Genomic DNA, 27996 nt, shown 5'->3' on the forward strand with positions numbered 1-27996 from the left:
TGGGGACCCGGGGACGGGCAAAGAACGGGGCATGGGCCCGGCCCCTCCTGTACATTTTCAGCTTTCCGACTAAATAACTCACAGTATTTTTATTATTTTTTTTTAATATTTTAATTTCAAGGACGCTTCTACCATCCCCCCAGCCCTGAGGAGAAACAAGCCTTTCGGCGCCGCTTGGGCCCGCCCGGCTTCCGTCCTAGATGAGCCCTCCCCGCCGCTCTCGCTCCGCCACCTCCCCCTTTCCCTTCCCCTCCCCTCCGGTGCCCGCCCTCGGCCGTGGCGCAGCCGGGCCCGGTTGCCGTGAGAGCCGGAGCGGGGCCAGCGCCGCCCTGGGCGTGTGCGGGAGAGCGGCGTAGCCCGCTGAGGCGGCGGGCGGGGGAAGAAGCGAGCGCCATGGAGGAGGCGGCTCCGAGCCTCCGCCGCCCTCGGTAGAGCCGCCGCCCAGGCCCGCCGGAGCCATGGACAAAGCCGACAAGGTGTGGGCCGGGGGGCGCTGAGGGGAGCCGGTGGCCACCGCGGTGAGGGGAGGCGGCCGCCCCCTGTCCCTTCTGTACTCTCGTGTCGCCCCGGCATCCCGCGGAGGGGCAGGGCGCGGCCCGGCGGTGCGGGGGGGACGCTTGCGAGGCCTGACGAGGCCGGGGGGGGAGTTGGGGGGACCGGGAGGTGTTCGGGGTGGCTGCTCCCGACCCCTCTTCGGCCGCAGGAGCGGTTTCAGCCGGGTTTGTTGGAGGCTCCGAGCGGGAGTCCGGCTGGAGACTGGGCCCTGGCTTCCGTGAGAGCCTCGGGGGGCTGTGGGGCTGTCAACGTGTTCCTGCAGGGCTGAAGAGCTCTGTTACGGGGCTTGAGGCTGGTCCTGTGTTCCTGTAGGGCCGAGGGGCTCTGTTATGGGATTCTTCCACCCCTCTCCTTGTTTCTGCTGACAGGCTTTGCTTCATGTTTGTGGGGTGGTTACGGTCGGTGGCATGTGACTTAAAGCTCCGTGGTCACTGGAAGAGTCCTGTGCGGGTTTCTTGAGAACTTGGCAACATGTGAGACCTGTCGCCAGTTGGAGTAACGTAAACACAAGAGTTTGGGTGAAGTTTTCAGGGTTAGGCCACTGCTGATAGGTCTTAGGCCGGTCAGCTGAGTGGGGAGATTTGGGTATAGGTCACTAATTCTAGAAACCATTTTTTTTTTTTCTGTAATAGTTAACTTGGTGTTCTCCAAGTAATCAGCCTGCATTATTCTTAGCACCCTTCAAATTATAGGTATGAAGAAGCTTTAGCTGGGACTTAAGAGCTCACGTGATTTGTTTACATCCGCGCAATAAAATCTTTCACGGGCAGGAGGCACTTCTAAAAGGTGGATCTGAAGTGAATGTTGCTCTCCGTAACAACATGACTTTATTTTTAAGCTTCTGATTGAGCAAAACATTTTCAAAACTCATGCATTGAATTCAGATATTCCTTCCTTGTAGCTTGAGGTTTGGTATGTCCAGGGGTTCTCATAGGAAGGTCAATCAATAAAATAGCACAAGCTCCTTTAGATGGTAACAATGCACTCTGTAAAGACATATTGCTTTTTATTTTGTACATATGTCTAAAGAAGTTAGTGGACAGTGCACTTTACTACCTTATGGATCCCACTGTCTATTTCATTTAGAGAAACTGATCTCACTCTGTAAAAATTTACATTAGCTTACTGAATTTGCCTGTTGTACTCTTTACTTTAAAATCTTGTATCTTTCTCCTTCGGTTCATCTGTAACTAGGACTGTGGCACCCTTCTGAAATATTTATTCCTTGTTGCTTGAACTCTTCATTACCAGAGGCTTATGCTCATGCCACTGTCAAACCAGTCTCTTTTTGTTTGTTGGAAATAGCTCAGGAAAGCTGAGAATCGCTGAGTTACTCGCAACATAATGTGTTTAATCTGTCCGTATGATTATCTTAACTGTGTAATATTTCAACTCAGAGGTGCAGTTAAGCTCTCTGAAGCAGGAACAGTCTTCTTGCTTATTCTGTTTGCAGCATATCTCGTCCTGTGTGTTCCTCATCTGCCAGTAAGGCTTCTAGGCAGACAAATTAATAGCTGATGAGTTTCTAAAATTATTAAATTATCTTGTTGCCTTTGTCTTCTCATTATGCAGTAACATCTTGATTAGGAGATTCCTAAATGCTTTGGGTTTGAACCTTTTGTGCAGTGAGATCGAATGTAATCTCCTTTATCTGTGCAAGCGTTTGGTAAGGTTGCATCAGTTCTGGGTGCTGTTCCACGTTTTCTTTGAGTTGGTCTGCTTTGGGCACATGTATTGCATGACATCTGATAAATGAATCTTCAAGCATGTAGATGTATGATAACAGTACTTAATTCTCTTCTTCCCTTTTCCACAGATTACTCAGTCAGCCACAATAGTCAGCCACTGTCCCTGCAGATAGGAATAACTAGTGTGGAACTAGAACGTGAGCAAGTAGAATATTGTGCTGTGTTAAAGTATGGTATTTCAAGGGTAGAGGGGGATTGCAAATGCTTTTGGTGGAGGATACATTTGAACAGAGTTTTTGTCATGCACCAAGAACATCTGGGCACCCATATGAGGAAAAAGGTGTCACTTGCACGTTGCTCTTCAGGTTTCTGTTACCTGAATTCTGGTGTGACTTTGCTTGTATTCCCAGTGATCTTTTTGGCAGCTAACAAAGAGGAAAACAGAATAAAGCTGTTTGTAATGTATCCTCCTATAAAATAATTATTTTTGAACTGAAACTGCTTCCATTGAGAAGCATAAGGCTTTCAGTGGTTGTAAAGTGTTGGCTTTCTCTACAAAAGAGAAGATTCAGCATGTGACCTTTGTCACTCTTTCTGTTGAAGCTGATTGTGGTAGAAACCTAAAGAGAATCAACTTCCCCTCTCAAGGGCACTGCTGTGTTTTGATTTTCCAAGTGCTAGACACTTGTCTATCGCTATGCTTAAGGTATTTGATTCTATTAGTGCAGTTGAGAAATTAGGTGAAGTTGTGAAATCGATGACCTGTGTTTTGTATTACTGTTGCTTAAATACTGCCTGTTCTGCTTGCCTCTACTCTTTTTGACTGTTCAACAGTTGGCTTGATAAAACGCTATAGATCTAGATTAGTGTTTTGTGCTCCTTATCATACTGAATATCCTTCCATGTTTCTTGCATGGCAGAATTTTCAACTGTCATCAGACTGAAAAAGGTCAGTTTTTCTGGGTTCTATGTTTTGCATCTTACTTTGTCTTGAACCCTGCAAGTGCAGAAGAATTTGAGTTTTGTTTATGGTTTATATTTTATTATAGAATGTGTTCTTCAGTCCATCTAAAATGTTATTGATATGACATGTGAAGGTCTTCTAAGCCTTCTGATCACAGATTTTATTTATCATTGACTAGTTTATGATGAGGAAGCAGAGATACATGACTGGTTTGTACTAACACCTTTAGTATACAGACTACGAAGCAGTCATACTTTACAAGTTTACATGCCCTGTTAAGTGCTGTAAACTAGATAAGTGAAGAGGATCCTGTCCATAGCTTTTTATCTTTTGGACAAGCTTTGTAACTGTAAATACTGCAGTTTAGTTTTCTTTCTTTTTTTTTTTTTTAATATTCTGGTCTTGAATGTTAAAAACTCCAGCCAACTTGTCATGTTGTGCCACTTGTTTACGTTCAGCATATGCAGAAAAATTTCAGTATCTTTAAAATTTTAATATTAACTTATTTGCTTCTGAGTAGGGTTTCCTTTTTGCAAAAGGAAAAAGAATTGTGTACGTGAGCTAAGGGAAAGGCTAACTTCCTAGCGTGTTTGCTTTAAGTGTTGAATTAGAATTATTATGTTTAATCTAAATAGGGTAGGCTTAAATTTTGTGCTTTGTTAAATGGCTTGCTGCTGGTGTTTCCAGTTGGACTGCATATTTACCATTCCTGAAGTATCTGCCACTTAGAAGCAACTAATTATAGAAACAATGACTTCCATGTTTGTAAAGTTTATCTTAAACAGACAAAATGTGACCTGTCTTACTACTAAAACGATTATTGCATTTTGAAATCCAAAATTCAGAATCAGGATTTTTTTTTAAAGATACTTGAGCTATGTTTGGGTATCGCATTTGTGATGAGACTTCTTGTTTCCAGACTTCGAGGCAGCAAAGCAGCTGATTTCATTATAGCCTTCTGAAATGCAGCATCTGTGCCTATTTTCTCCCCCTGTAAATGGTGAGATAGATACCCAAGTGTTCTCTTCTAAGACAGCAAGCTGACAGAGATCCCTTTTAATGGAAAGCGCTGAATGGCATTTAGCTACAATGAACAAAAACTTTTCTAAGATTAAACATACAGTATTACAACTAGAGGACAAAGTTTACCAGTCTGTTCCTGCTTGTGTCATCTTCTGTCTTTGCAGCTGTTGATGACTACAGTAGCTTTTATATAGGAAACAAAGGATCTCTTCAGTATATATGCTGTCTTGAGAGTTGTAATTGTTGGACTGAAATATGTAATGAGATACTGCAAAACATTTCACAAATTGAAACTAGGGGTATCTACAAAAGCGACTTGTGTATATATCTTGGTTTCATTTGAAGGGGTCTGCTTGCGTTAATGGGCAACTGACTGAAAATCTGGTGTTTCATCATGGCTTAAATTTATATTTAGGATTGAGTTTGGTTGTCGGAGGTCAATTTCAGTAAAGCTTTGTTCAGCTTTATGATGTGAAGGGTTGAATAAACATGAAAAAGTTACACGCCAGAATAAAATTAGACTTGGTCTTGCAATGTTTGCCTTTAGATTGCCCAGCCAAAAACATACTTTTTTGTTATATTAACTATTGAGGGCCTGACCCTGTGTTTATTGATGTCAGCAGCAAAATGCTGATTTTTAGTGTGTGCAGGGTGATGTAAATGTCTATGTTGTGAGAGCAATCATAGCATAAATTACTATTGCAAGTGTTCTGTTGTTTTTACCAGAAGTCTAGGTGCCTTCCTCCAGTTTTCTGGCAATTGGTCTAGGTCTTTCTTTTCAATTCCTTTTGTTTGCATATGGTTGTAAATCAGCTACGTGATCAGTCCTGCTGTGTTGTGTTCATCTGCACTTGTCACTCCTGCCGTACCGTGTGGCTGTAGTCTTTGAGGAGTTGCTTTAGTACGTATCTGCATGGTCTGATTTGTGCACTTCATTTTGTTTTGGAAGCAAATAGTCACTTAAAAAAGGGATCTCCTCTTCTAGAGTTTACTGAAGTTGTAGTTGGTTATGTTTTCTACTGAGTCTCAAATATGTCAACATGGTATTCAAAAATAAAACAAAAAACAACGATGAACTGTTTTACTTGGCATTATTATTTCAGTATCTAGCGAAAGAAGCACAGGAGATGACCATGTAAACAAAATACAAAGGCTCCGTCTGAGATATTTTTGCTTGTCCAGTACAATGAGAAGTTAGCAACATCCTTACCTTTTAACTGATTGTTTATTTTTAATTTTTGTTTCACTCTCTTCTTACACTATTAATGAGAATATAATTTCAGTTGTTCTGCAACATATTGGGAACCAGGTGACCTAAAATGCCTCTTACTAAAAAGTTATTTTGCTCTCTGTCTTTACCAGTCCTTCCTTCTAGCCAAGAATATCACAGACCCAAAAAATCTTGCTTAGATAATTTTGGGCAAATTACCTAACTTTGCTATTTTGTTTTCTTTGCCTATCAACTGAAACCACCAGCCCTCCCTGGAATGTACTGAAATGTCTGGATAATAACATTGGAGAGTTAATTCTACTTTTATTTTGGTTTGGTTAGCAGTCTGACCTGCCTCACTACGTCTGTTTCCACTTTCTGCTTTAGGTTTAATGAACTTTAGTGTCCTCTTCTGTAGATGTATGCCCTGTAAAAAGGAACTTCTGTAGTATTTTACCAGTCCCTCTGAAATACTTAAGGAAGTAATATGTTGAAGTCAACTTTGCTTAGATAGTAATACAATTAAGTTGTCTCTATTTTCTACCCTGAAGTGAAAATAGAGCTTTGTTGTCTGACTAGATGTATCAGTCCTTCAGGGGATTGCATGTATTATGCTTGCAGAATGGTTTTTGAAACACCTGCATTAAGGTTAAGTTTTCAGTTGCTCTTTTGGTGAGTTAGCATGCAAAGTGTGTACAGAACAGAATGTAAAACTTAAAAAATAAAATAAGATTTACCCTGAATTCTTTTTGCTGAAGCAAACATCTTGGAAATACTTAAAAACTAAAATGAAAAAAGTCTACTCATACAGATTAGATTGCAAAAGAAAGCAGTGTTTATGCTATCATACATGTAAAAGACTTCTGAAGTGTTACTTTGATTACTTTTAATAACAGACACGGTTAACGTTCTGCAGGCAAAAAAAGGCATTAATTTTCAAATGCACTCATACCTGTTTATGATTACAGGATATTTTCTATGTTTATCTTACTCCTATAAATAATATAAATATGACGAGTTGTACAGAAAATGGTAATTAAATATATCAGGCAATTGCTCTGTCACAGCGTTAGTTAATCATTACCTGCATAAGAGGCAGGGCAACAGGAAAAGAACCATTGACGTTGTCCTTCTACTTCGGGTATCTCTGAGTTGTATGAAGTACCAAAATTAAGCACAATAATTTAATGAAATTTTGCTAAATTTATGAATTTACAAAATATCTGCTTTTTATTTAAAGAAAAAATGAGGAGAGAAACCTGTTTTTACTAGAAAGATTTAAAGAGATCCAATACATTTTATCCAAAATACTTGGAGGGAAAACCAAGGTCACTTTTCTTGATTTTGCAAAAGCAGTTTGGATAACACATTATCTTGAAAATGTTACTACTAGAATAATAAAGGATTGTACATTCTCAGCAATGTTTAAAATCCCTTTAAAAAAAAAAGGGGGGGGGTGGCGGGGAGGGAGAAAAAGGAAGAAAAAATCTACCTTAACAGGCAGGGGTTATCTTTGCCAAATGGCAAGAAATACTTCTGCTGTGGCAGCCTTGCTGATGGGAGTCATTCAGCTCCTGCTTTGATCAGTTATCGTGTGTTTAAAAAAAAAAAAAAAAAGTGAAAGAATATTCCTTCGTAAGAGTAATAATGATGATATAATACAATAGCACAAATTATTGTGATAAGACAGTTCTGCAAGTGAACTATTAACAACCATTTATTTTATATTACATATATAATATTTATTTATATATATTTATAACCATTTATTTTATTATATAACTATTAACAACCATTTATTAACAACCATTTTATTACAACCATTAAGAAATGTGTGTGTGTGTGTGTGTGTGTGTTTGTTTGTATTTCCACATCAGTCTTCCAAAGTAATATAGGGAAAGAGCAGACAGACTAGAAAGCCCTTCAAAATAAGGAATCTTGTACCACCTGAATCACAAATATAAAATATTTTGACTGTTTTCCTAGCCAGTTCTTGAGTGGTTTATAATTAGTGTCTTGGCTAAAGTTGAGTTGACATACTGCTGGAAGCTGGTGACCAGCAGATTAGGAATACTTTTTTGGAAGTTTTCAGTGCTTCATAAGAATGCTGTATTTGTAAAGAGCTCATCCCCGTTACGCTGTTGAGTCTTCTGTGGGTGAGACAGCCTTAGCGTGGTGCTCTAACACGTTTGCCATCTGGGTGTGTAGGCCAGCCCACAACTGAATCAATTCTTCTGCAAGTAATTCTGTCTGGAAGTCTTTTTGTATCACGGACAAAATCTCTTGCTTTTCAGAGGGGGAATTGAGCGTAGGTATTTGTTGCTTATGATGTGATCGCTGTATGAAAGCATTTGATAATTTAAAAAAAAGCTTTTGTTGCTGCAGTGCTGCGTTGGAGCAGATGCCTTGGAATTTGGCAGGTGGGTACGTGAGTCACCGTCACCGGGGAGCTCTGCGATATGCCTGAGGTCAAAGAGTAGAGCACTGCTGCGCCCTGGAGCTACCCAGTGGCTCTTCGAGGAAGTGAGATGATGTTTACAGGGAATAGCTAATGGTGAAATTTGAGCCAATATTACAGAAAATCTCATGGAAGGATTATGAATTAGCAGATTTGACAATGGAAGGATAAAATTAAAAACAGGCAGGTGATTTTTTTAATAAAAGATTTACACCTGGAGGAATAGTTTGGTTCCACTTGTGCAAGTCATTAGAATAGCTCTTAGAGACTCTTTGCAATTAGTTTGAGTGTCGTGTTTGGAGATTAACAGAATGAATTCAGTGAGCAAAATTTTTGGCTTTATTTTCGAGATTGGCAGGGAATTCAGATCCAGTTTGATAGAGGCAGAGAAAATATTTCTATATTATAAAAACATTGCATTGATCATTGGCAGTTATGATGACTTAATAGTGAGTATATTTCTTAGGAGCTTTTACTCAACTATGTTTTTTTCTCTTAAGAGTATGTGACAACGAAGTAATTAAATAACTTGGTTTTTAACTCGTTTGGTGGATTACAGTGTAACTCATGCTCTTAGTTGTTTAGTTGATGATGATGATTCTGCCTTTCACTGGTTAATTAAACTTCATTGTATTTAAGTGTATCAGACTAAATAAATGAAGAACCAGTACTCTGCACAAGTGGGTCTTGACCTTACTGTTGCTCAAATAAATTTAACTCCTAGTTTAAGCTAGGATTTTTTCTTGTTCAGTCTATTACATTAAATGTGCCTATTCATCAAGAAAAAAGTAGTCTCCTACTGACTTAGGATAACTGTATTTTCTAAACATTTTTGGACTTTCCCCTTCCAACTTCTACCCACTTCCCCACCACGTGCTGATAAAGAAATACATGATCTGCTCACGTGCTTTGTTTCCAAAAATAAATGGAGGGGAGGGTATAACAAGCATTTAGTTTCAGATTCTGAACAGTAAGGCTGAAGTGTTTCTGTATGGGCTGGGGGCTTGACACAGAGCAAAGATGTGGACTGTGAGGCACATGGTAGACATGACTACTTGTCATGATGTTTTCAGAACTCACATTATTTAACTGATTTTGCTTGTGTGGACATTGTAGAGGTAGTGGCAAGGATGTAAAACTGTCCACTGCACAGCAAACCTTCAAGCTTCTTTTTGTAAAATAAGACCACGTCCTCCTACAGGTTATACATTGCCTTTGGAATTGTTTCCTGGCTAAATGGAAAGAAACATTTCTGGACTCCTTGCCTGTTTTAGAAAGAATCTACTTAGCAACTAATGTGAGGCAAGCATATTGAAGCTGAAATGTTTGAACAAAAAAATCTTTTTTTGGCTAATTATAACATATATCGGAGCATGGAATTTCAGGGTATTTTGGATCTGCATTTGTCTCAGACTAAGGCTTCTTTGGCTGGCTGAACAGAGCGTTATTCATTGCTGAAGCATAAATCTAGCTAGTCTATTACAAACAAAGATGAAAACTGTGGGTAAAAAGCCATAAACTGCTGAGGCTACCTTTGGGGCTGGGGGTGATCTTTTCCTTTAAGAGCACAATTTAAAACTTACTTCTAAGCAGTCTTTAATTCCCTCTTTGTGGCAAAAAGTAATCATTCTTAACACTTTAAAGTACGTTCAACTTGTGCAGATGGTGTATCACAGAAGAAAACCCCACAAGTGTTCCATCCATTTTAGCAGTAAACTTATGGTGGCTGAAAAACCTGTTCTATAATTGCCTAGAAACATGGTCAGTTTTGTAGTGCAGACCAGGCATTACTACATCTTCCATGTGTTGATTTCAATTATGCAAGCCTACATGACCGTGCTCCACCTACAGTGCTAAGTCTATTTCTTTCTGTGTTGAGACTAGTATTTCCTCTGCAAGATCTGAACTTCAGCCCCTTTTTAAATTAGTTGGTGTTTGTACAGCACTATGTAAAGTTTAACATAAACGCTAGGTGTTGGTGATCTGTGTTACAGCCTGTGTTGAGTGGAAGGACCCAACAAATGCTTGCCAACTATTTTCCATGTCTTTCAGTTTACTGCAGAAGGCTTGTAGCCTTGTCGTCCTTTTGCCTGCTGTTTGTGATGGTTGCCATACAACTTCATGAATCTAAGTTTTCCAAACAATTTATACTTTTCTGTACTTAATGAAGTCATTGATTCTTTTTCTCTTTCTTAAGAATGTCAAGCTGTCAGCTGAAGTAGAACCATTTATTCCTCAAAAAAAGGGTCCAGAAACACTAATGATCCCAATGGCGCTTCCTAACGACAGCGGAGGAATTAATGGTGTGGAACCAACTCCTATCCCCAGCTACCTGATCACTTGCTATCCATTTGTACAGGAAAATCAATCCAATAGGTAATACATGTTTGTGGTCTTCATGGAAGATAATCTCTCTTGAAATGAGTTTGAAAGTTTGAGTTTGTAAATGCCTGTCTTCATGTGTGCTTGTGGAGGCCTGCATTTCAAAGGAATTTTGAACAAGGGTGAGTTGGCAACTTCTTGGTATACTCAAGTACTTGGCCCTGAGTAAGCTGGTGAACTTCACAGTTACATCTGTCTGCTAGCTTACCTTGTTTAAACTTCTGTCTTTAAAGTTATATATGCTTTCTGAGATGTCGAAACAATTCAATTTGTAGTAGGTCCAAAGTACTTGACAAGGGAGATGCCTATGCTTAATTTCTAAATTTAATATTAGAAAATAACTTCACACAGATGCCAAGATAAACAAAACTATTTCTTTATTTTGCTCTTGAATGTAATTTGAGCTGGTGAACATCATTTAACTGGAATTTCTAAGAAGTCTTAGTAAATTTAAGTTCAGTTACTATAAGCTAATAGCCTATGAAATGTTTTTTTAAGGGGGCGGTGTTTTCATGTTCTGAATTTTCTTGAGGGAAAAACTTAAGGACCACTCTTTTTTCTTTCCTTTTGATTTTTTTTTTTTTTACAGACAGTTTCCATTATATAACAGTGACATCAGATGGCAGCAACCCAACACAAATCCTGCAGGACCATACCTTGCTTATCCTATAATACCTGCGCAACCACCTGTTTCTACAGAATACACATACTATCAGTTGATGCCAGCACCATGTGCTCAGGTCATGGGTTTCTATCATCCTTTCCCTACTCCCTATTCTGCACCCTTCCAAACAGCAAATGCTGTAAATGCAGTTACTACAGAATGCACTGAGCGTCCCAACCCATCGGGCCAGGTCTTTCCATTATCCAGTCAGCGGAGCAGAAGCAGTAACAGGGGATCCATCATACAAAAAGTAAGCATGATGCTGTCCCTTTGTTAACAGGATAAGTAGAATTGTAGAAAGAAAGTGTCTTTGCACGGAAGCATGCCTCTCATTTGAGCAAAAACAGGTATGGCCTATATAAAAGGAAGGAAAGGTGGGCAGAAAAGGTGTTATTTAGAGAGACATTTAACTGTATGCAGAGACAATTTTGTGGTTAAAATATGTGATGAGCTTATCAAATCTGTAAGTGTAATATGGGAGATTCCTGCTGTCTCTCTGCTAGTTTGGTCTGAGTTTAGAATTACTTCCTTAGAGAATAAAATATCCTCAGACTTTGTTTACTGTAATGAGCTGGAAGCATCAAAAAAGAGTTAGTACAGAAAATGTTCTTACAAGTACTTTATGAATATTTCCCTTAATCTCTTGTCTTCAAATACGTGGCTTCTGTAAAGAGCATTAGAACTTTCAATTTGTTTCTTCAGTTTGATTATAACTATGAAGTCAAATCACATGGCTTATGAGTATGTATGGTTAATCTTTTAAAACAGCAACAGCAGTTACAGACGCACATAAGAAATAAACGTCCCCCAGTGAAAAATGTAGCTACTCAAAAGGAGACTAGCTCATCAGGTCCTGAGAGCAGATCAAAGATTGTTTTGTTGGTTGATGCATCACAGCAAACAGGTAATTTCTTGTTATTTTCTGGGTGTACAAAATAACTAGAACTATATTTCACTTGTTGTCTTTCCTAAAAGAAGGTGGACCTGTTTCAGAGGTAGCTTTTGAGAGTGATTTTTGCAGATCAGTAAGATAATGAAGAAAAGGTGCTGGTGTTTGCAGAGACCTATTTAATGTGTCAGATTATAATGTTGCAATGATCTGGTGCTTCTGCAGAGATCTTGCCATTGTCAAAAACGAACTCGTCCCTTGTTGAGGGAGTTGTCTAGATCCAACTAATAATCATCTTTAAGAAAATAAAAAAAATCAGTGCCATCATTAATTTTATTAAAGGGAATTGGTCATGTGCAAAGACACTGGCTTGTTTCTTTTGTTTTTTATCATGTATGTTTTTTTCATGTTTTATAATTAATTACTTATGCAGGAATTGTTAACTTCTGTCTTGCAGACTTTCCTTCAGATATAGCTAATAAGTCACTTTCTGAGAGCACCTCTACCATGCTTTGGAAATCAAAAGGCAGGCGCAGAAGAGCTTCTCACCCGGCTGCAGAGTCATCTAGTGAACAAGGTGCAAGTGAAGCAGACATTGACAGCGATAGTGGATATTGTAGTCCTAAGCATGGCAATAACCAGGCTGCAGCCATGACTTCAAGGAATACAGATTCTTGTGCAGTGAATGTATGTAAACATAACTGAATAATTTAACTATATTTGTATCCTGCAGACTAGAAAAGAAAACATCTAACATGTTTTTTCCTTTTCAGGTTGTAGAACCATCAGTAAATACAAGTAAGTATTTTCCTAGTGAGCTATATCATATTTTGCTGGGCTACTTCTGTATTTTTGCTTGACATTTTGCTGGGAACAGTTGATCTGCTTCCAGGATGCTGTTGTAACTGATCAAATACTTCTGAAGATTTTTCTGTACTGTGACTTCTACCACCCCCACCAATGCCTCCCTGCTGCTGGTTGAATGAAAGTATCTAAGTAGCTGTTGCTAATAATTTATCAACTGTGTCTTCAAATGAGGGAAAAAAAGCTAAATTTTCCAATGGAAACGTTCAGACAAAGCTGTGTTTGCATTGTATTTTATCTTCTTTCCTTACTCTATTGGACTGCAGTTCATATAAGGGTGCTAATTACATTACTCTACACTTGGAGCTGAAGAACTCTGTTAACTATTTAAGAAGTGCTCATACATTTTTTAGAAGTACTGTAACACAAAAAAATGTTGTGATTGCTCTGATAGTAGTTGATAATGCTAGTGACTATTATTTATGGCTGGACTGAAATTGCTAGGGATGCAAATCTGATGTTTCCTTTGTCTGACTGCTTCCTAGTGATCAGTTTTTAGCAATTTGAATATCTGTCATGGGACTCTTCCATAAAGGTGATTCTCATTATTTCTGTAGCTATTAACAGAAGTTAATATTATAAGAGGAGAATTAGACCTTCTCAGAGAACTGTGTTTGTATCAAACTTGAATTTCTAGCTCTGGTGGTATGCATGTCACTGATGCATTCTGTCATACTGATTCTTTTGTCATAGCTGACACTTCCCTTTCAGCTGGTGTAAGTTGGACTAATGTAAATTCCCAGGCAACTCAAAAAAAACCTTGGGCTGAAAAAACTCAGACGTTTTCTAGAGGTGGAAGACAAGCTGAGCAAAGAAATAGTTCACAGGTATGTTGTTAATGGTTCTAAACTAAAGTATTTTGTTTCATGTAACACATGAAAATAAGGAATTTGAAATGGAGTAGGTATTATCTGTTGAATAGTTTTTGCATTAAAAGAAGAAACTACTTATTAAATCTAATTACATACAAACTGCTCCTTCTTTGTTTCTAATTAACGGACATGAATGCCTTACAATTTTGCGCACACACCTTGAAAAATCAAAATTGCAGAACACTGACCATATTCGTTATTTTTTTTAGTCTGGTTTCAGATGCAGAGGCCACAGCACATCTTCAGAAAGAAAGCAGAATTTGCAGAAACGACATGAAAAGCCTCTGACTCCAAGTCAGTCAAGCAGAACAGAACAGAGTCCTGAACCTCTGTATTTTGAGGTAGTGTTGTATGAAAACTGTTTATGCATTAGTGAAATAATTGTGAAATAAGTGATTTTATGAAAAGGGAGAAAGTGAAAAACTTTTTTTTTCCTGCAAATAAAAAATACTGTTCTCTGATATTTTTTACTTTCTTAATATAGCTGAATTTCTTTAAGGTGTTAGTAAATTCTTTTGTTCTTTTTTGAAACAGGTTATGCAGATACAGAAATACTATTTTAACTTTGTCATTTTCTATTTGTGTCATTATTAAGCTCTTCTAGTTTGTGGAACTTCAGGATTAAGTCCATTCTTGTACTTCCAGCTATTTTAGTTGATGCTTTTCATGTGACTTCTGGTTCCGTGCTCTTCATTCTTAATTTTTTCTACTGTTTAGGATGAGGATGAATTCCCAGAGCTAAATAGTGACAATGGTAGCAGCAAAAGTAGTAACATCCAACAAAAGATTTCACCCAAAGTAGTAAGTAACTCTTTTGTTTTGCAAAATATTTTTAAATTAAGGGAAGTTATTTTGAGGTAACATAAATTTGTCTTTTTTTTATGAAGCCATATTACAATATTTATGATGTGGAAATTATGATGTTCTTAGGCTATTTGCATTACCGGTTTTAGATGTTAAAGAAATGCCAATTAAGTGGTGCAGAGAAACCATCTTGAAAAGACTGCTGTTGGCTTCTAATGAGTCTGTTAATGGGAGAGACTGTAAGAGATACGAACACTTCTTCATTTCACTAATAGTTTCTTACGAATTTTGTGCTTTTTGAAGTTGTATGCTGAATTTTGGATGAACAGTAGATACAGACAGATTTCTGATATTAAAACTGATTTGGAGGTTTATCTGTCTGTCTTTGTGCTAATACCTAGATCACATCCTGGTTATTCTTTCTGACTCAAAAGGACTTGCATTCAGACTGAAGCTTTGATGCAGAATTGTTAAATCTGCAAATGCATAGTTATAGTTTCAATTCTCCAAAATAACTACAGTTTGCCTAATTTGTTCTGAAAAGACAATAAGCTAAACATATGTGCATCTAGACTGTAGAAATAAGTGTCGTGAAGATGCTCTTTTATGTGATTTTCTTAAATGTTTTGTTGCAGAATCGTACATGTAAACTATTTAATCTATTGGGCTGATCTCCAAGAAAATCAAGTCCTACATGAAATCTTCTGGGGGAAAAAAATTTCCCTTATTTAGCAATCAGACTGGAAAACCCTCTGAAGATGTAATTGGAGATAAATAAAATAATGTTTTTCTTACAAAAATGAAATACACGGAACTTGTTCTATGACCTTACTGGTTCATCTGGTTGTGTTTAATTATTGGGTTGTCATACTGCTGACCAAAGCAATGGTTCGTTTGGCTTCATCAGCGTCACACTTCCTATGGTCTCAAGAGAAAGGTCTTTAATGGTGTCTTTCGCGCTGTTTAAAATCCTAGTTGGATGACTTACCAGAGAATTCTCCAATCAATATAGTCCAAACTCCAATTCCCATTACGACTTCCGTACCAAAGCGTGCAAAAAGTCAGAAGAAGAAGGCCTTGGCGGCAGCGCTTGCAACAGCTCAAGAGTATTCAGAGATAAGCATGGAACAGAAAAAACTTCAGGTGTGCCCCTACCCCCACCTCCCAGAGATTGGTAAAGAGGAATATCTTATAGCAGCTACTCCTTTCTATTCTGTAAAAGCAAGAATCTCTTTCAAAGACTGTTCTGCAGGCACTATTTCTCTGTATTTATCAGTATGTGATGCTCACCTTATAGGAGGCTTTATCAAAAGCAGCTGGAAAGAAGAGTAAGACCCCTGTTCAGTTAGATTTGGGGGACATGTTAGCAGCTCTTGAAAAGCAGCAGCAAGCAATGAAAGCTCGTCAGATCACCAACACCAGGCCTCTTTCATACACAGGTACTTCTCATCTTGACTATCACAGAATGTATTTTGTGACAATATAAGTGTGAAATGTCATTGTTCTGAGCATCTTAAGTGTGCTTTTTCCTGACAGTTCTTATTTTGGAATATAAACATAACAAAAACCTGGGAAGACCTACTCGATGCATTTATTTCTCCAAAAATTCACCTGTGCTAACTTCCTTTGAGCTGCAGTATGTAATACTGAAAGTCCATATTAGAACTGAAGATAAACACTTAGTAAAATGCAGTATTTGTCTTAAGAGTGATTCAGTGTTAAAGTGAATGTGTGAAAATAAGTGTATTAAGTTTATTACAGAATATTACCTAATTCTCCTTGAAAGCAGCTTCGAAAAGATACCTGTGACTGTGATACAGAGGGATACCTCTCCAGGATATTCTTCAAACCTCTACTGTAGTTCAGTGCCTGCTGACCCAAGGTTTTCTCAAACCAAATTTGCTTCCGAAGCTATCCATCACTTCTATTGCATGCTTTTACTGTCCATAAAGTCCAACAGCAGTGAATTCTGACCTTACTACTTGCTATGTGGAGAAGCTCTTCATTTTCCTTTGTTTTTGGGGTGGGAGGTTGGGGTTTTTGCACTCCACTCAATTTTGTTAGCCTTTATAACCTTTGTATGACAAAGAGATTGAGCAGTCATTCTCTGCCTCTCCTTCTCTATGATGCTTAGAGATGTCTTCTGTTTTCTAGTGTGTAGAGTTCTAGTCTCTTTATTTCATGTGTGGAAGTTGGTCTTTCTGATCATCCTTATTGCCTGCTCTGTATCTGTTTTTGGTTCTACAATATCCACTTGGAAATGCAGGAGGTCACATGTACACAAAATATTAAGTTATAGTTCTATCACAAATGTATGCACCAACTTAATTACACTTCTTATTCCTTATTTCTTTATCAACCCCTAACGCTAAATTAACTTTTTTATGTTTGCTGCTGAGTACAGAACTGACACTTTCATAGTTATCTATTACAACCCCCTGAATCTCATTCCTGAGCAGTAGTATGTAGCCTAGAGTACATTGTTATGCACATAGTTACCATGTTTACTTCATTTACCTGCTTTGAGTTTCAGCTGTGTTCAAACGTTAATTAAAGTTGGCAAAGTTACATCAAACAAAGCTCAGCAAAGAACAGTTGGCATTTTCATTTGAGACTATTTATTTTATTCTGTTTCTCACAGAAGATACTTAACTACATGCTGTACTCTCTTCTGTTCTCTCCTTCAACTAACCAAGTCTTTGTCAGGGGGGGAAAAAGGATAGATATTTGCATTCTATCTTACTATTATGATCTTACTAATAATGTTACATGTAGTCAGTCATTTGAGAGATCCATTTTAAGTGTTGTAAAGTAATTATTTTCCTGGCATCTGTAGCTTCCTAAAGCATGAGGCTAAACTGTAGAAAGCTTAAAACCATCTGGAATTGACAATATCTGATGATGTAATTTTCCTGTCATTATGAACTGCTTTTTTTCCAAGGAAGGAAAATGCACTTTGAGAACTCATCAGTGGAAATTCTGAAAGTAGTGTTGAAATAAAGCTGACATGTCTTTTAGTGAAACTATTATCTTTCTTGTGTTTAGTTGGCAGTGCTGCTCCCTTTCATACCAAAGAATCTGCCAGCAGAAAATCTTTAACAAAAGGACAGCCATCTATGGGTTGCCTTAATCCTTTGGATTCAACTGCTCCAAAAGTGAAAAGAGGAAAAGAAAGAGAGATTTCAAAACTGAAACGCCCTACTGCACTTAAAAAGGTAAATGTGTCAACTGTAGGTTGTTCTGATCTGCACTCATATTTCAAAAATAAAAATTTTCTTACCATGTACTCATGGTCACTGTTCCTTGAGGAAGGACTCATGAACTTCTACCTCTAGTTTTTATTATGCTGATGTCCTGTCCTTTGGATATAGACATGTAACATGCATAACTTTTCTACTCCTGTAACTAGTTGGGGGTGTGCAAATTTATCTTAATAGGAGTTTTGAGGATATTTTAACTATAAGCACTAGAACATATGGAGAAGTTTGTGTAGTTCTTTCCACGTCGCTGAATCCTAGTTTGTAATGCAAAGTAGTATGCTAGATTACTGTACCCTTTTTTTAGAAATGGTTGTATAACTTGAAGCAAACACATAGGTTTTGAGTGAATTTAGAACTAATTGTTTGTATATGTATGTGCATATATTAAATAGGTATGTATACAGTATGTTCTGAAATTAGAAGGTAAAACACAGAAAAGCTAGCCTTAAAAAAAGGACAGTGGGGAAGCATTAAAGAAGTGGTAGCTACTGGTGCTAATGCACCACAGATCTTAATCAAGATTTGCCTACCTGATGAGATGGGCAGTTGGAATCTGGTAAAGCTGTGTACCTGCAAAGGTTGACAGAGGCTAAGTTGCCTTTTTTCTCTCACTGGTAACTCCCCCCCCCAACTTATCTGTGATTTACATAAGATAGAAATCCACAGCTCCTGTGGAAAAGAGCATCTCTCTTAAGGTCTTTATCTTATTGTTTATCATAGTAATGGCAGTACATCCATAGCTGCTTCTCTCTGCACTTTTTCAATGCAAAAGAAATGATTCTATTTGTATTTCATACGTTGTCTTCCTGAAGACAACTAATATTCTTGCATAAGAATCTTTTTACAAAAATGGAAATGAGGAATTCTTAATGAGTGAGTATTGTGTACGAGAAAGAAACTGTAAAAGTGCTTAATATTTAAAACTGTTGGAAGTACTGTTTATGTGGAAGTACAGGAGCATGGAATATACCATCTGTAAAATGCTAGAATGAAGTACTGTTTGTGATCAGTGAGGAAACACAGATGACTTCAGCTTTCTTTATACCACTGAGAGTAGGAAGGTTTGAAATTAGTGGATTATTTTGTTTTGTTTAATCAAGTGGGCCTTTTTCTTTAAAGGTATCCTGTTTATTTTTAATGTTAATAGCTGCTGGTTTTGTTCCTAGATTATTTTGAAAGAAAGAGAAGAGAAGAAAGGCCGTTTGTCAGTAGACCACAGTCTTTTGGTATCTGACGAACAGAAAGAGGTTCATATAAGTTTGACTACCGATCAGTCTCAGGAGTTGGCCTCTCAAGAAGGTCAGTCTCTTTCTTCCTTCCCCTTGCCCACTCCACCCCAGTTTTACTAACCTACTTATTTTGTCTCTCTTTCATACAATACAATCTACTGGTGTTATCTTGCGATTTTTCTTAACATCATGAAATACTAGAAAATAGGATCCTTTTTTAAAATGACTTGTCTGTCCCTCATTTGTGGAAGCCTCAGTGCAGTATGTGTTCTAGGTTGATAATCTCCATATAGCCTTTTAATAAATTTCTCTCGAGTGGTTACTTGAAACCTCTCAGAGTTGATAACTTCTTGTCCATTTATCAAAACGCTGTCTTTTTTCAGCCATGCCACATTGGTCACAGTGTGTGTTAATTTTTGCAAACTGAAACTTTTCTAGAAGTTAAACTGTCAAAAGGGGTTTCCAGTTCACTGAACACTTTGTCAATAAACTGTAGTGTCTGGATTGTCAGTTTGCAGCAACAGCCCTGAGCAACTGGGAAGTTCCAAAGAATTTTCCATGTTCTTGATTGAGGGAAGGGAGGGAAGCAGGTTGTCTAACAAGTCTCCAGATGTCCTGCTTCAGAACTTTTCTTCTGCTTGATCTTCCTGACTTCACATGACTGAAGATAAGTGTGAAAATCTTAAATACTCTATGAATAAAGTAGTTAGACATCATATAGTAAAGAGTTCTTGAAAGAAGTTGTAGCATTTAGGTAGGTTTTCTATTCTGTTGTATTCCTAAACTCGGCATTAGATGTTTGATTATGAATGCTCAAATATTGCTTGGTTACCTGACCCCATGCAAAGCATCTGCTATGTGCTTATTTTTCTTTCTGCCTTCCAATTACCCATCTAGAGAAGAATACTGTTTAGTGTTTTTCAAAATGTAATTTGGCATAAGTGAGAGAGGTGCATAGGAATTGCAGTGCTCTTTCTTCTATGTGAAAATGTCCTTGCGCTTTATAATGTTTCAAAACTGTCTTTCAGAAACTGGATTCAGTATGCCTAGTGATACTTCACTTTCACCAGCAAGTCAGAATTCTCCCTACTGTATGACCCCGGTGTCACAAGGCTCACCTGCTAGTTCTGGAATAGGTAGTCCAATGGCATCTTCTGCAATAACCAAAATTCACAGCAAGAGATTCAGAGAGTAAGAGTCTTGCATTATTAATTTAAATTCAAGTTCTGCACTTCAGTCCCCCTCATTTTTTAAGCATGGATAGGTTTAATAGTTTTAGGAGCTGAATAAACATAAACTAGCCTTTCATCAATACAAGTTTGTGCAAGTATTTTCTTACTACTTACCGTCCTATAGATGGATGGCTACATATATACGTCAGGTGTGTGTGCACACACGGGTGTATATATATTGTGTATGTATATACACGCTTTAGATTTTCTTCATTTGCTGCAACAAATAAGCTAGTTTAAAGTATTCTGTGGAAGATTTTTATTTAAAGGAGTATGATCTGCTTTGTGGATGGGAAAGAGGAGGAATACTTAAGAATGCTGAAAATACTGTAGTATTTGCTCTTAGTACGTTAGTTGTGAATTCTGTATTTTTAAGAGTATAAAATTAAGGAAAAGAACTGTTTCTTTTGGCACTTACTGGAATATTTCTGTGCATTTCTTAATATTCCGTTTGTCTGACTTTGTGAGGTAACAGATATTACTGGAAATGTCAAGATTTTTTTAAACTTTGCTTATACAGTCTGATTTCTAAGTCCCTTTTAACAACTTCAAATAGCTTTAATTCCATAAAACTTATGGTAAAAAATAACATGTTTTTGGTTAAAGAGAGGCTCAGTGGAAACAGTGAGTGTGTACTATGCTAATATTTCATATTTCTTTGAATTGACAACAGGTACTGTAACCAAGTTCTGAGTAAAGAAATAGATGAATGTGTGACTCTGTTATTGCAAGAGCTTGTAAGCTTTCAAGAACGGATTTATCAAAAGGATCCCATGAGAGCTAAAGCAAGGAGAAGACTTGTTATGGGACTGCGTGAGGTTACTAAGCATATGAAGCTAAACAAGATCAAGTGTGTAATCATATCTCCCAACTGTGAAAAAATCCAGTCAAAAGGTATAATTCATAAAAAGCAAGTGATGCACTTAATTTCATTCCTTTTTATTTTTTTGTGCCACTGTGTAGCACTGAATAGCAAGGTTAACAGCATTTTTATGCAGGATGTAACACTTCATGGATCCATTGTACAATTGTCAGTCTATACTTAATTCATTCTTTTCATCTTCCATTCTGGAAGAAACTGGTTCATGAGGAACAAATAGCTGAAGAATAATAGATGATATAATAGATACCGTAGACTTTAATTTTATTCCATTATATCTGTAATATACCTAATGTCCTAAGTTCTGGGTGCTCTTAAGGAGGATTCCTCATGAGGAAATATGTTAGTTAGCCAAACAACACATTTTGCCTCTACCAGAAATGCAGAGAGACTCTTCCTGAGATATCAAAAGAGTAAAGATCTATTCAATGGAAGAAAAAGAGAGTGGAAAAAAAAACCATGTGTTTGCAGGACTAACAGAGAATATAGAATATCACTGAACAGAAGTGTCTTGATATATACTCACGGGCTATACTCATAATTTATAATCTGTTATCCTGTGATACATAGTAGCTGGTGATTTGTGTGTATTGAGACTTTGCTGACTAATTACAATTAAAGTTGGGGTACAGAATGTCTCGCTGTATTATGGCTCTGACTAGATATCCATTAAAAATTTGCTGTCTTCAAGGTGGATTGGATGAAGCTCTGTATAATGTAATAGCCATGGCACGGGAACAGGAAATTCCTTTTGTCTTTGCTCTTGGCCGTAAAGCTCTTGGCCGTTGTGTGAACAAGCTGGTCCCTGTTAGTGTAGTGGGTATCTTCAACTACTCGGGTGCTGAGGTGAGTAATTCACTTAATGTATGGCTGGAATAAACAATGTATGTTCCTTGTAGTTAAGAGTTATTTTGACATGGAGAGCAGCACTTCAAACTACTACCCATTTGATAATGGCCCAGCCCTGATCCTTGATCTATTCTTTGAAATTCAGCATTTTTTATGGAACTGAGAGGTTTATGCATTGAAATGTTGGTCACGACATTTCTGTAGCTTTCATAGACTTGAAAAGCCATCTGAAATTTTCTAGTAGGCTTACAATTGTAAGGAAAACAGTGTTTTAAAGTAAGCACATTTTAGAGTTGCGTATATGCGGAGTGGCATTTTTTTACATGTAATACAGAGCAGAGTTAGTTTTCGGTTGAAGTAAAGGTATTTGGTGTTAGTAGGCTTCAGATTCATTACGTGGTATACCATTGATTAAAAGAAGTAGTTTAAAGTGAAAATTATCATTAAGAACTGCTGATTATTTAAAACAAAATAAATCTGTCTTCATACTTAGGATCTATTTAATAAGCTGGTATCGCTGACTGAAGAGGCCCGAAAAGCATACAGAGATATGGTTGCTGCAATGGAACAGGAACAGGCAGAAGAAGCTTTGAAGAATGTCAAGAAGGCGCCCCATCATATGGGTCATTCTCGTAATCCCTCTGCAGCAAGTGCTATCTCATTCTGTAGTGTTATTTCCGAACCCATATCTGAAGTGAATGAGAAAGAATATGGTAAGTGTTTAAAAACTTAATTTAGTAATCAGAAGCTGGAGCTTTCCAAATGCTACTTATTGGAAAATGCAGCTAAAAATATAATACTTCTTCATTAGTCTTCTACAGCTTTTGGGAGTAATACAGAATTGGCTAGTTTTGTAAGTAATTTTTCCTGAACTATACAGAAGATCATAATTCAAAGTTCTAAACTTCGTAAGTGTTACAGTTAACTTACTTGCATTAGTGGAGGTTTATTTTCTAGTTTTATTGAACTAACACAGAAATGTATAGTAACAAGACTGTACCAAACACAGAATTGATTGTGACTGAGGCTGAAAATGACAGGTTAGGAAATTATTGAGATCTCTGAAGAGAGGACATGTAGCTTAAATTTTGAAATATGAGATAATGAATGAATGTATTGTGAGTAATAGATTTATTTAACAGGTTGCATAGGTGCAGTTGACGGGGAGAAAATGGAGAATGTTTATTTGAAGTCAGAAACTTCTTTTTTAGTATCCTTTTTAGTTTGCAAGAAACTGTCTTGTTTTAATTCTTTTGTGGTGTCTTAAACTTACTTCACTTGAGTGTTTTCTGAGAAATCATTAAACAGATGACTTAACATTGTGGCAGTCTGTTTTTAATTTATACTTGAGCATAAAAGTATTTAGTCTTACCTCTTTGATTATACTCACTGTTATATTTAGCGCTTCCAGAGTTTACATAGAAAGCTAAGTGCACAAACTTTCAACTTCATAATGTGTCTTAAAATCCTATTAACAAAACAGCTTTTCTTTTTCTCTCTCTCCCTTCCTCTTCTTCCCCCATTTTCTAGTTCAAATTGTTATAGCAAGTGTAGAACAATATTAAAGTGATTTACCTTCAACTGCTATTTAAACAATTTGAGGATGTTGAGGAGAAATATTTTTATACAGAAAGAATTAATCTGTTTCCTACCTAAATTTCTTTTGAAACTTGTAGAAACAAACTGGAGAAATATGGTAGAAACATCTGATGGGTTAGAAACCTCTGAAAATGAGAGAGAATCCTCATCCAAGGCTGCAGTACCAGAAAAAGCTGGTAATGGTCAAACTGAAAAATCTACCCTTAATAAACAACCACCACTGGCTACATCCAGCACTACCTCAGCAACAAATCACGGAAAATCCATACCAGGTGAGAAGGAGGAGGTGAAACCAGATGACAATCTGGAATGGGCCTCACAGCAGAGTACAGAGACAGGATCACTGGATGGTAGCTGCCAAGATCTTTTGAATTCCTCCATGACCAGTACCACCAGTACTCTTGTGCCAGGAATGCTAGAAGAGGAGGACGAGGAAGATGAGGAAGATGATGAGGATTATGCCCATGAACCGATTTCTGTTGAAGTTCAGCTTAATAGCAGAATTGAATCCTGGGTTTCAGAGACCCAGAGAACTATGGAGACCCTTCAGCTTGGGAAGACCCTTAGTGGCGCGGAAGAAGACAATGCAGAACAAAGTGAGGAGGAGGAAATAGAGACTTCTGAGCAGGTTGATCCAGTCGTTGATGGTGAGGAATGGACAAATGACAAGCATGCAAGTAACACTCAACATAAGCCCACCATCTGTACTTCTTTGAATAAAGAACACACAGATTCCATCTACATGCCATGAAAATCAGCAGGAACTCAGGAACTTTTTAGAAATTATATTAAAACTAATTGTTGTAAAAGTTGCAGCCATTATTTCATACGCTTCATCTCAACGTTTTGCACTGTTAAACATTTAATGTGTATTTAATTCACAATATTTTTGTAGCTGTCCATTACTTGGTTGATTTAAAAACTAGCTTAGCTTTTAATCAGTATCTATTTCCCAGAATAGAAACTGTGTGGAAAATCTGTCAGTGAGTATTCATTCAATCTTTTGTAAAAGGAAACACTTTATAACTGACCAGTTTTAAGCAAAATTATTTTATGTGACCATTTAGCTCATTTTCAAACAGATAACATACATTTTAAGACTGACAAGTTACCAGCACTTCACATTGGTGTTATGCCAGGCATGTCAATGTATTTGGCTGTGATTATTCTAGTTCTGTCTAGAAATAGAAGTAAGGTGTTGGTTATCTTCATTTAAAAAAAAAAAAAAGCTGGAAAACCCTGTTTGCAGTCTTCATGAAGAGTAAATAGAGAAATCTGTACATGGTTCTTATGCTAAGATAGATGCAGCTTTTTAAAGCTGCTGATAGTTGAGATGGTTGCAGTTGTTACAATAAGCTATACCAGGGGTATTACGTATTTATTGTTGTTATTAGTCTGTTTACAAAGTGGAAATATTACATAAAAGCAGGAAAAGAAAACAAATTCCCCATGCTCTCCACAGTTGCTGCCTGCCAAACCACACTAAGTGAATCATTAACCATAATCCCTATCCAGGACTTTTAGTAAACTGATGACTTCCTTTTTCTGCTGTCACTTACCTCAGGAATGCTGTTTTTTGCATATTGTAATCTATAACATTGCAAAAAGTAAGAGTAATTATTTAACAGCAAGTGCAAATGACACAGTGGCTCAATTTCTTGATAAGTTCATCTGCATGCTTTGGTCCTGGTCACCTTCATGTTGAGTTCAGGATGGATCTTAACAATTTCTATTCAAAATGTGACCTCTTTTTGTCTGTTCTCAGTTGTAGCAGCCTTAGGAGTTGACCTCGAGAGTAGAAAAGGAAGTAGTTTGTCCAGGAAAGGGGGAAGTGCCCTGTAGTTTGGGGAGGTATTGCAGTGGTCCTGAGGTAAAAGGAATGACCCCCACGCTCTTGAAACATACATGTTGCTACAGACTTGTTCCTTAATTTTATTCTGAATATGAAGTAAAATCTGTTAACTGATGGTTAATTGATTTCAGATTTCAGATTGAGTGTATATTTAAACCTTGCATGCAAGGAATCTGTTTTCCATCCTTGTCTTATATTGGTGAGAAATGTACTGAAACTGCCAGCAGCAGGAGCTTCACTACAAGAGCCAAAGGGTAACTCACACAAATACACTTTTATAGCAAACGTGTGTTTTAATTCCACTTCATTTCTCTTGATCACTTGTATCAAAATGCATTTAAATACTTTGGGTTGGCTGAAAGAAAAACACAAGAAATCGATAGCTTAGTTAGATATTTAGTCCACACTTATTAACATGGGACCAGCGCTTATAGTATTAGCAATGCTGGCATTTTAGGTTGCACTGGGAAAATAAGACTCCAGGTTTAGAAATCATCTAGCCCTGGGTTTTTTGGATGCTAATGACAATAGTAGAAACTGCGTGTGTTATGTAAATAGTGTTTTGATAGATAAAGGCATAGCAAAGACTATGTAGATAAGCAGTGTAGAGAGCTGCTAGGACAACTGGCTGTCCTGTCACGTTCTTAGTTCTTTAATGTACTCTTCCTAGATATTAGAACAGGCGTTTTGTAGGAAAACAAAGACTAAGGATCGATGCCTCCTGATTGTTAAACCTTTTACTGTACATATGGCAGACTTCTACTGTCCGTGTGTTTGGAAATAGTTTTTGCTTTAGGAAATGATAGGTGTTTGAACTGCTGACAAGCAAAACTTGCCCTTGGATGTGTAAGCATGTCTTAACATTCGCTGAGATCAGTGTATACACTGAGGACAAAACTTTACTGGAACATCAAAAAAAAAAAAGCTTGTAACTTTTCCATTTGCTTTTTCAGTGCCAGTGATTCAAATAACTTTTGATCTTGAAGTATTAGCATCAGACGCATCTTTTTGTATGTCTTTTCTGAACTTGGACTGTCATTTTAAGGTTTTTTGACATTTATTAAAAAAAAAAATGATTTTGCTACAGGTTTAATAGAGCTCTTGAAGATGATACAGCACTTCTAATGTCTCTGTTTGCCAGCAAATGAGGAACTAGTCTCTTTTTTAAAAAATGTGGCAGATCACCCGTAGAGGAGCAAACTGAAAATGAGTTAAGGAAAATGTTTTTAGTGCTTCCTTTTTTGATAAGCTGGGAATGAGCAATAACTGTGAGAATGTAATTGCAATTCCCTTGAGAGTGATCCATTTGCATCTAAATTTAAGGAAGTTCCTTACCACTTAAAGCACTTGAGAAGAGTATCTCACTGTGGTAATTTTGAATTCTGTTATCACCAGGATTTAAAAAAAAAAAAAAAGCATAAAAATGTTTCACAATACCATGATTTTTTTTAGCTGAATTTCTATTTCGGTATAAAAGTATGCAGTTTATTATACAGGTTGTTATGGTTCCCAAGAAAAGATGTTTCTGTAGTTATAGGTGTATAGATATTTTTGTTGTGCAAATGATTATTCAGAAAATTAATCTACTTTTCTTAAGACATTCTTTATAGAAATGATTTCACCACTTAATTTATCTGGTAAAATCAAAAATAATGTATCTGTGGTAGGGGTAGGGATCTTTAAAGCTGATAGAGGTGGCTATGTATACAACCTATTTATATAAATACTTTAAGTATCTCTGTAAAAATAATAAAACATGGATTGCAAATATGTAAAAGGGAAGAATTCTGAAGAACTTTTGTCCTTAGTTGGACCAAGTAAAAATGACTAAGGTTAAGGACCTGATCCTGCTAACACACGCTTGACAGCATTACTTCCACTGGCCAAGGTCAGTGGCCTATTTATCTGCCTCAGTTGTGTGCAGGTATTTGTAAGATTGGAGCTAAACAGTGACTGAGGGTGTTGACCTGTGTTTTAAAAATTCATTATAGAAAACGTTCGATGATGCACTTGTTGGTATTCTTATGGTAAAGATAAGAGGTGTCTTTATGCTCATTGGGGTGGGTGGGAGCTTACACAGTGTGATTCTGTCCAGTTCTTTAACAGAAGCTTAAATTTTAATAATGTTACTTTAAAAACGTATGTAAAAAGTATTACTGTTTGGAAAGCTGCTGTTTGCTGAAACTGTCATTAAGTATTTTCTGTGAAGTTGTGCCAACTAATGAAACTTGAGTTCAATGTTAGCCATTCAAAAAGTAGACATGGCGACTTGTTTGTGAAACAAAAACCAGCAGAAGCAAGCCATAGAAACAAACAACATGGGTTTCCGACCCACCCTGCCTCAAGTAAGGAAACGTGTGTCTAACCTAAAACTTCCACTCCAGTGAATGGTAACACTGAAAGTAGAAACCCAGTTGGCACAGCCCACCTTCTAAATGTTCATCAATAGTTCATGTATCTTACTTTTAAATAGATCCTAATTAGGAAAGCTGTTTAATCTTTGATGTCTTAAAATTTATGGTAATACTTAGGTTAAAGCAGTAGAAAAACTATTACGAAATACGATATGAAGGGTTTTGTTCCATTTCTTTTTTGCTGTATGAAGGATAATTGTTCTGTCTACCGTACTTTTTGGAGTAACAACAGCTTTTTTGCACTATGTAAATACTAGTGGGGGATTCTTCCATAACTAATAAAAACGATTGTAGAAATGTATGGTGTT

At 37.3% G+C, this 27996-nt stretch overlaps 1 protein-coding gene across 2 annotated transcripts; it reads left to right on the forward strand.

Annotated features, from left to right (window-relative positions):
* The first annotated feature begins 222 nt into the window (after window positions 1-222).
* SECISBP2L (SECIS binding protein 2 like) lies at window positions 223-27989 on the forward strand. Of its 2 annotated transcripts, none has more exons than XM_080607916.1 (18): window positions 223-476; window positions 10096-10274; window positions 10870-11194; window positions 11713-11848; window positions 12291-12520; window positions 12607-12631; window positions 13409-13524; window positions 13779-13910; window positions 14287-14370; window positions 15349-15516; window positions 15671-15812; window positions 17419-17588; window positions 18800-18932; window positions 19891-20053; window positions 20768-20988; window positions 21666-21820; window positions 22317-22536; window positions 23500-27989. In XM_080607916.1, exons 1-18 carry the CDS (start codon window positions 459-461, stop codon window positions 24171-24173), a joined length of 3291 nt encoding a protein of 1096 aa, XP_080464042.1. In that variant the 5' UTR covers window positions 223-458; the 3' UTR covers window positions 24174-27989. The 2 variants fall into 2 exon arrangements, with proteins under 2 accessions (XP_080464042.1, XP_080464041.1); XM_080607915.1 differs by having other exon boundaries at window positions 224-476; window positions 13391-13524.
* The last annotated feature ends 7 nt before the right edge of the window (window positions 27990-27996 follow it).

Source organism: Anser brachyrhynchus (assembly GCF_964034855.1).
Source record: "Anser brachyrhynchus genome assembly, chromosome: 11".
Classification (NCBI taxonomy): Eukaryota; Metazoa; Chordata; class Aves; order Anseriformes; family Anatidae; genus Anser; species Anser brachyrhynchus.

Bases quoted from the DNA above. Each gene is read 5' to 3' on its own strand.
- SECISBP2L (XM_080607915.1), top strand. The intron at 12,632-13,390 runs GTAAGTATTTTC...CTTTTGTCATAG, and splicing joins AGAACCATCAGTAAATACAA to CTGACACTTCCCTTTCAGCT. The intron at 18,933-19,890 runs GTCAGTCTCTTT...ACTGTCTTTCAG, and splicing joins GGAGTTGGCCTCTCAAGAAG to AAACTGGATTCAGTATGCCT.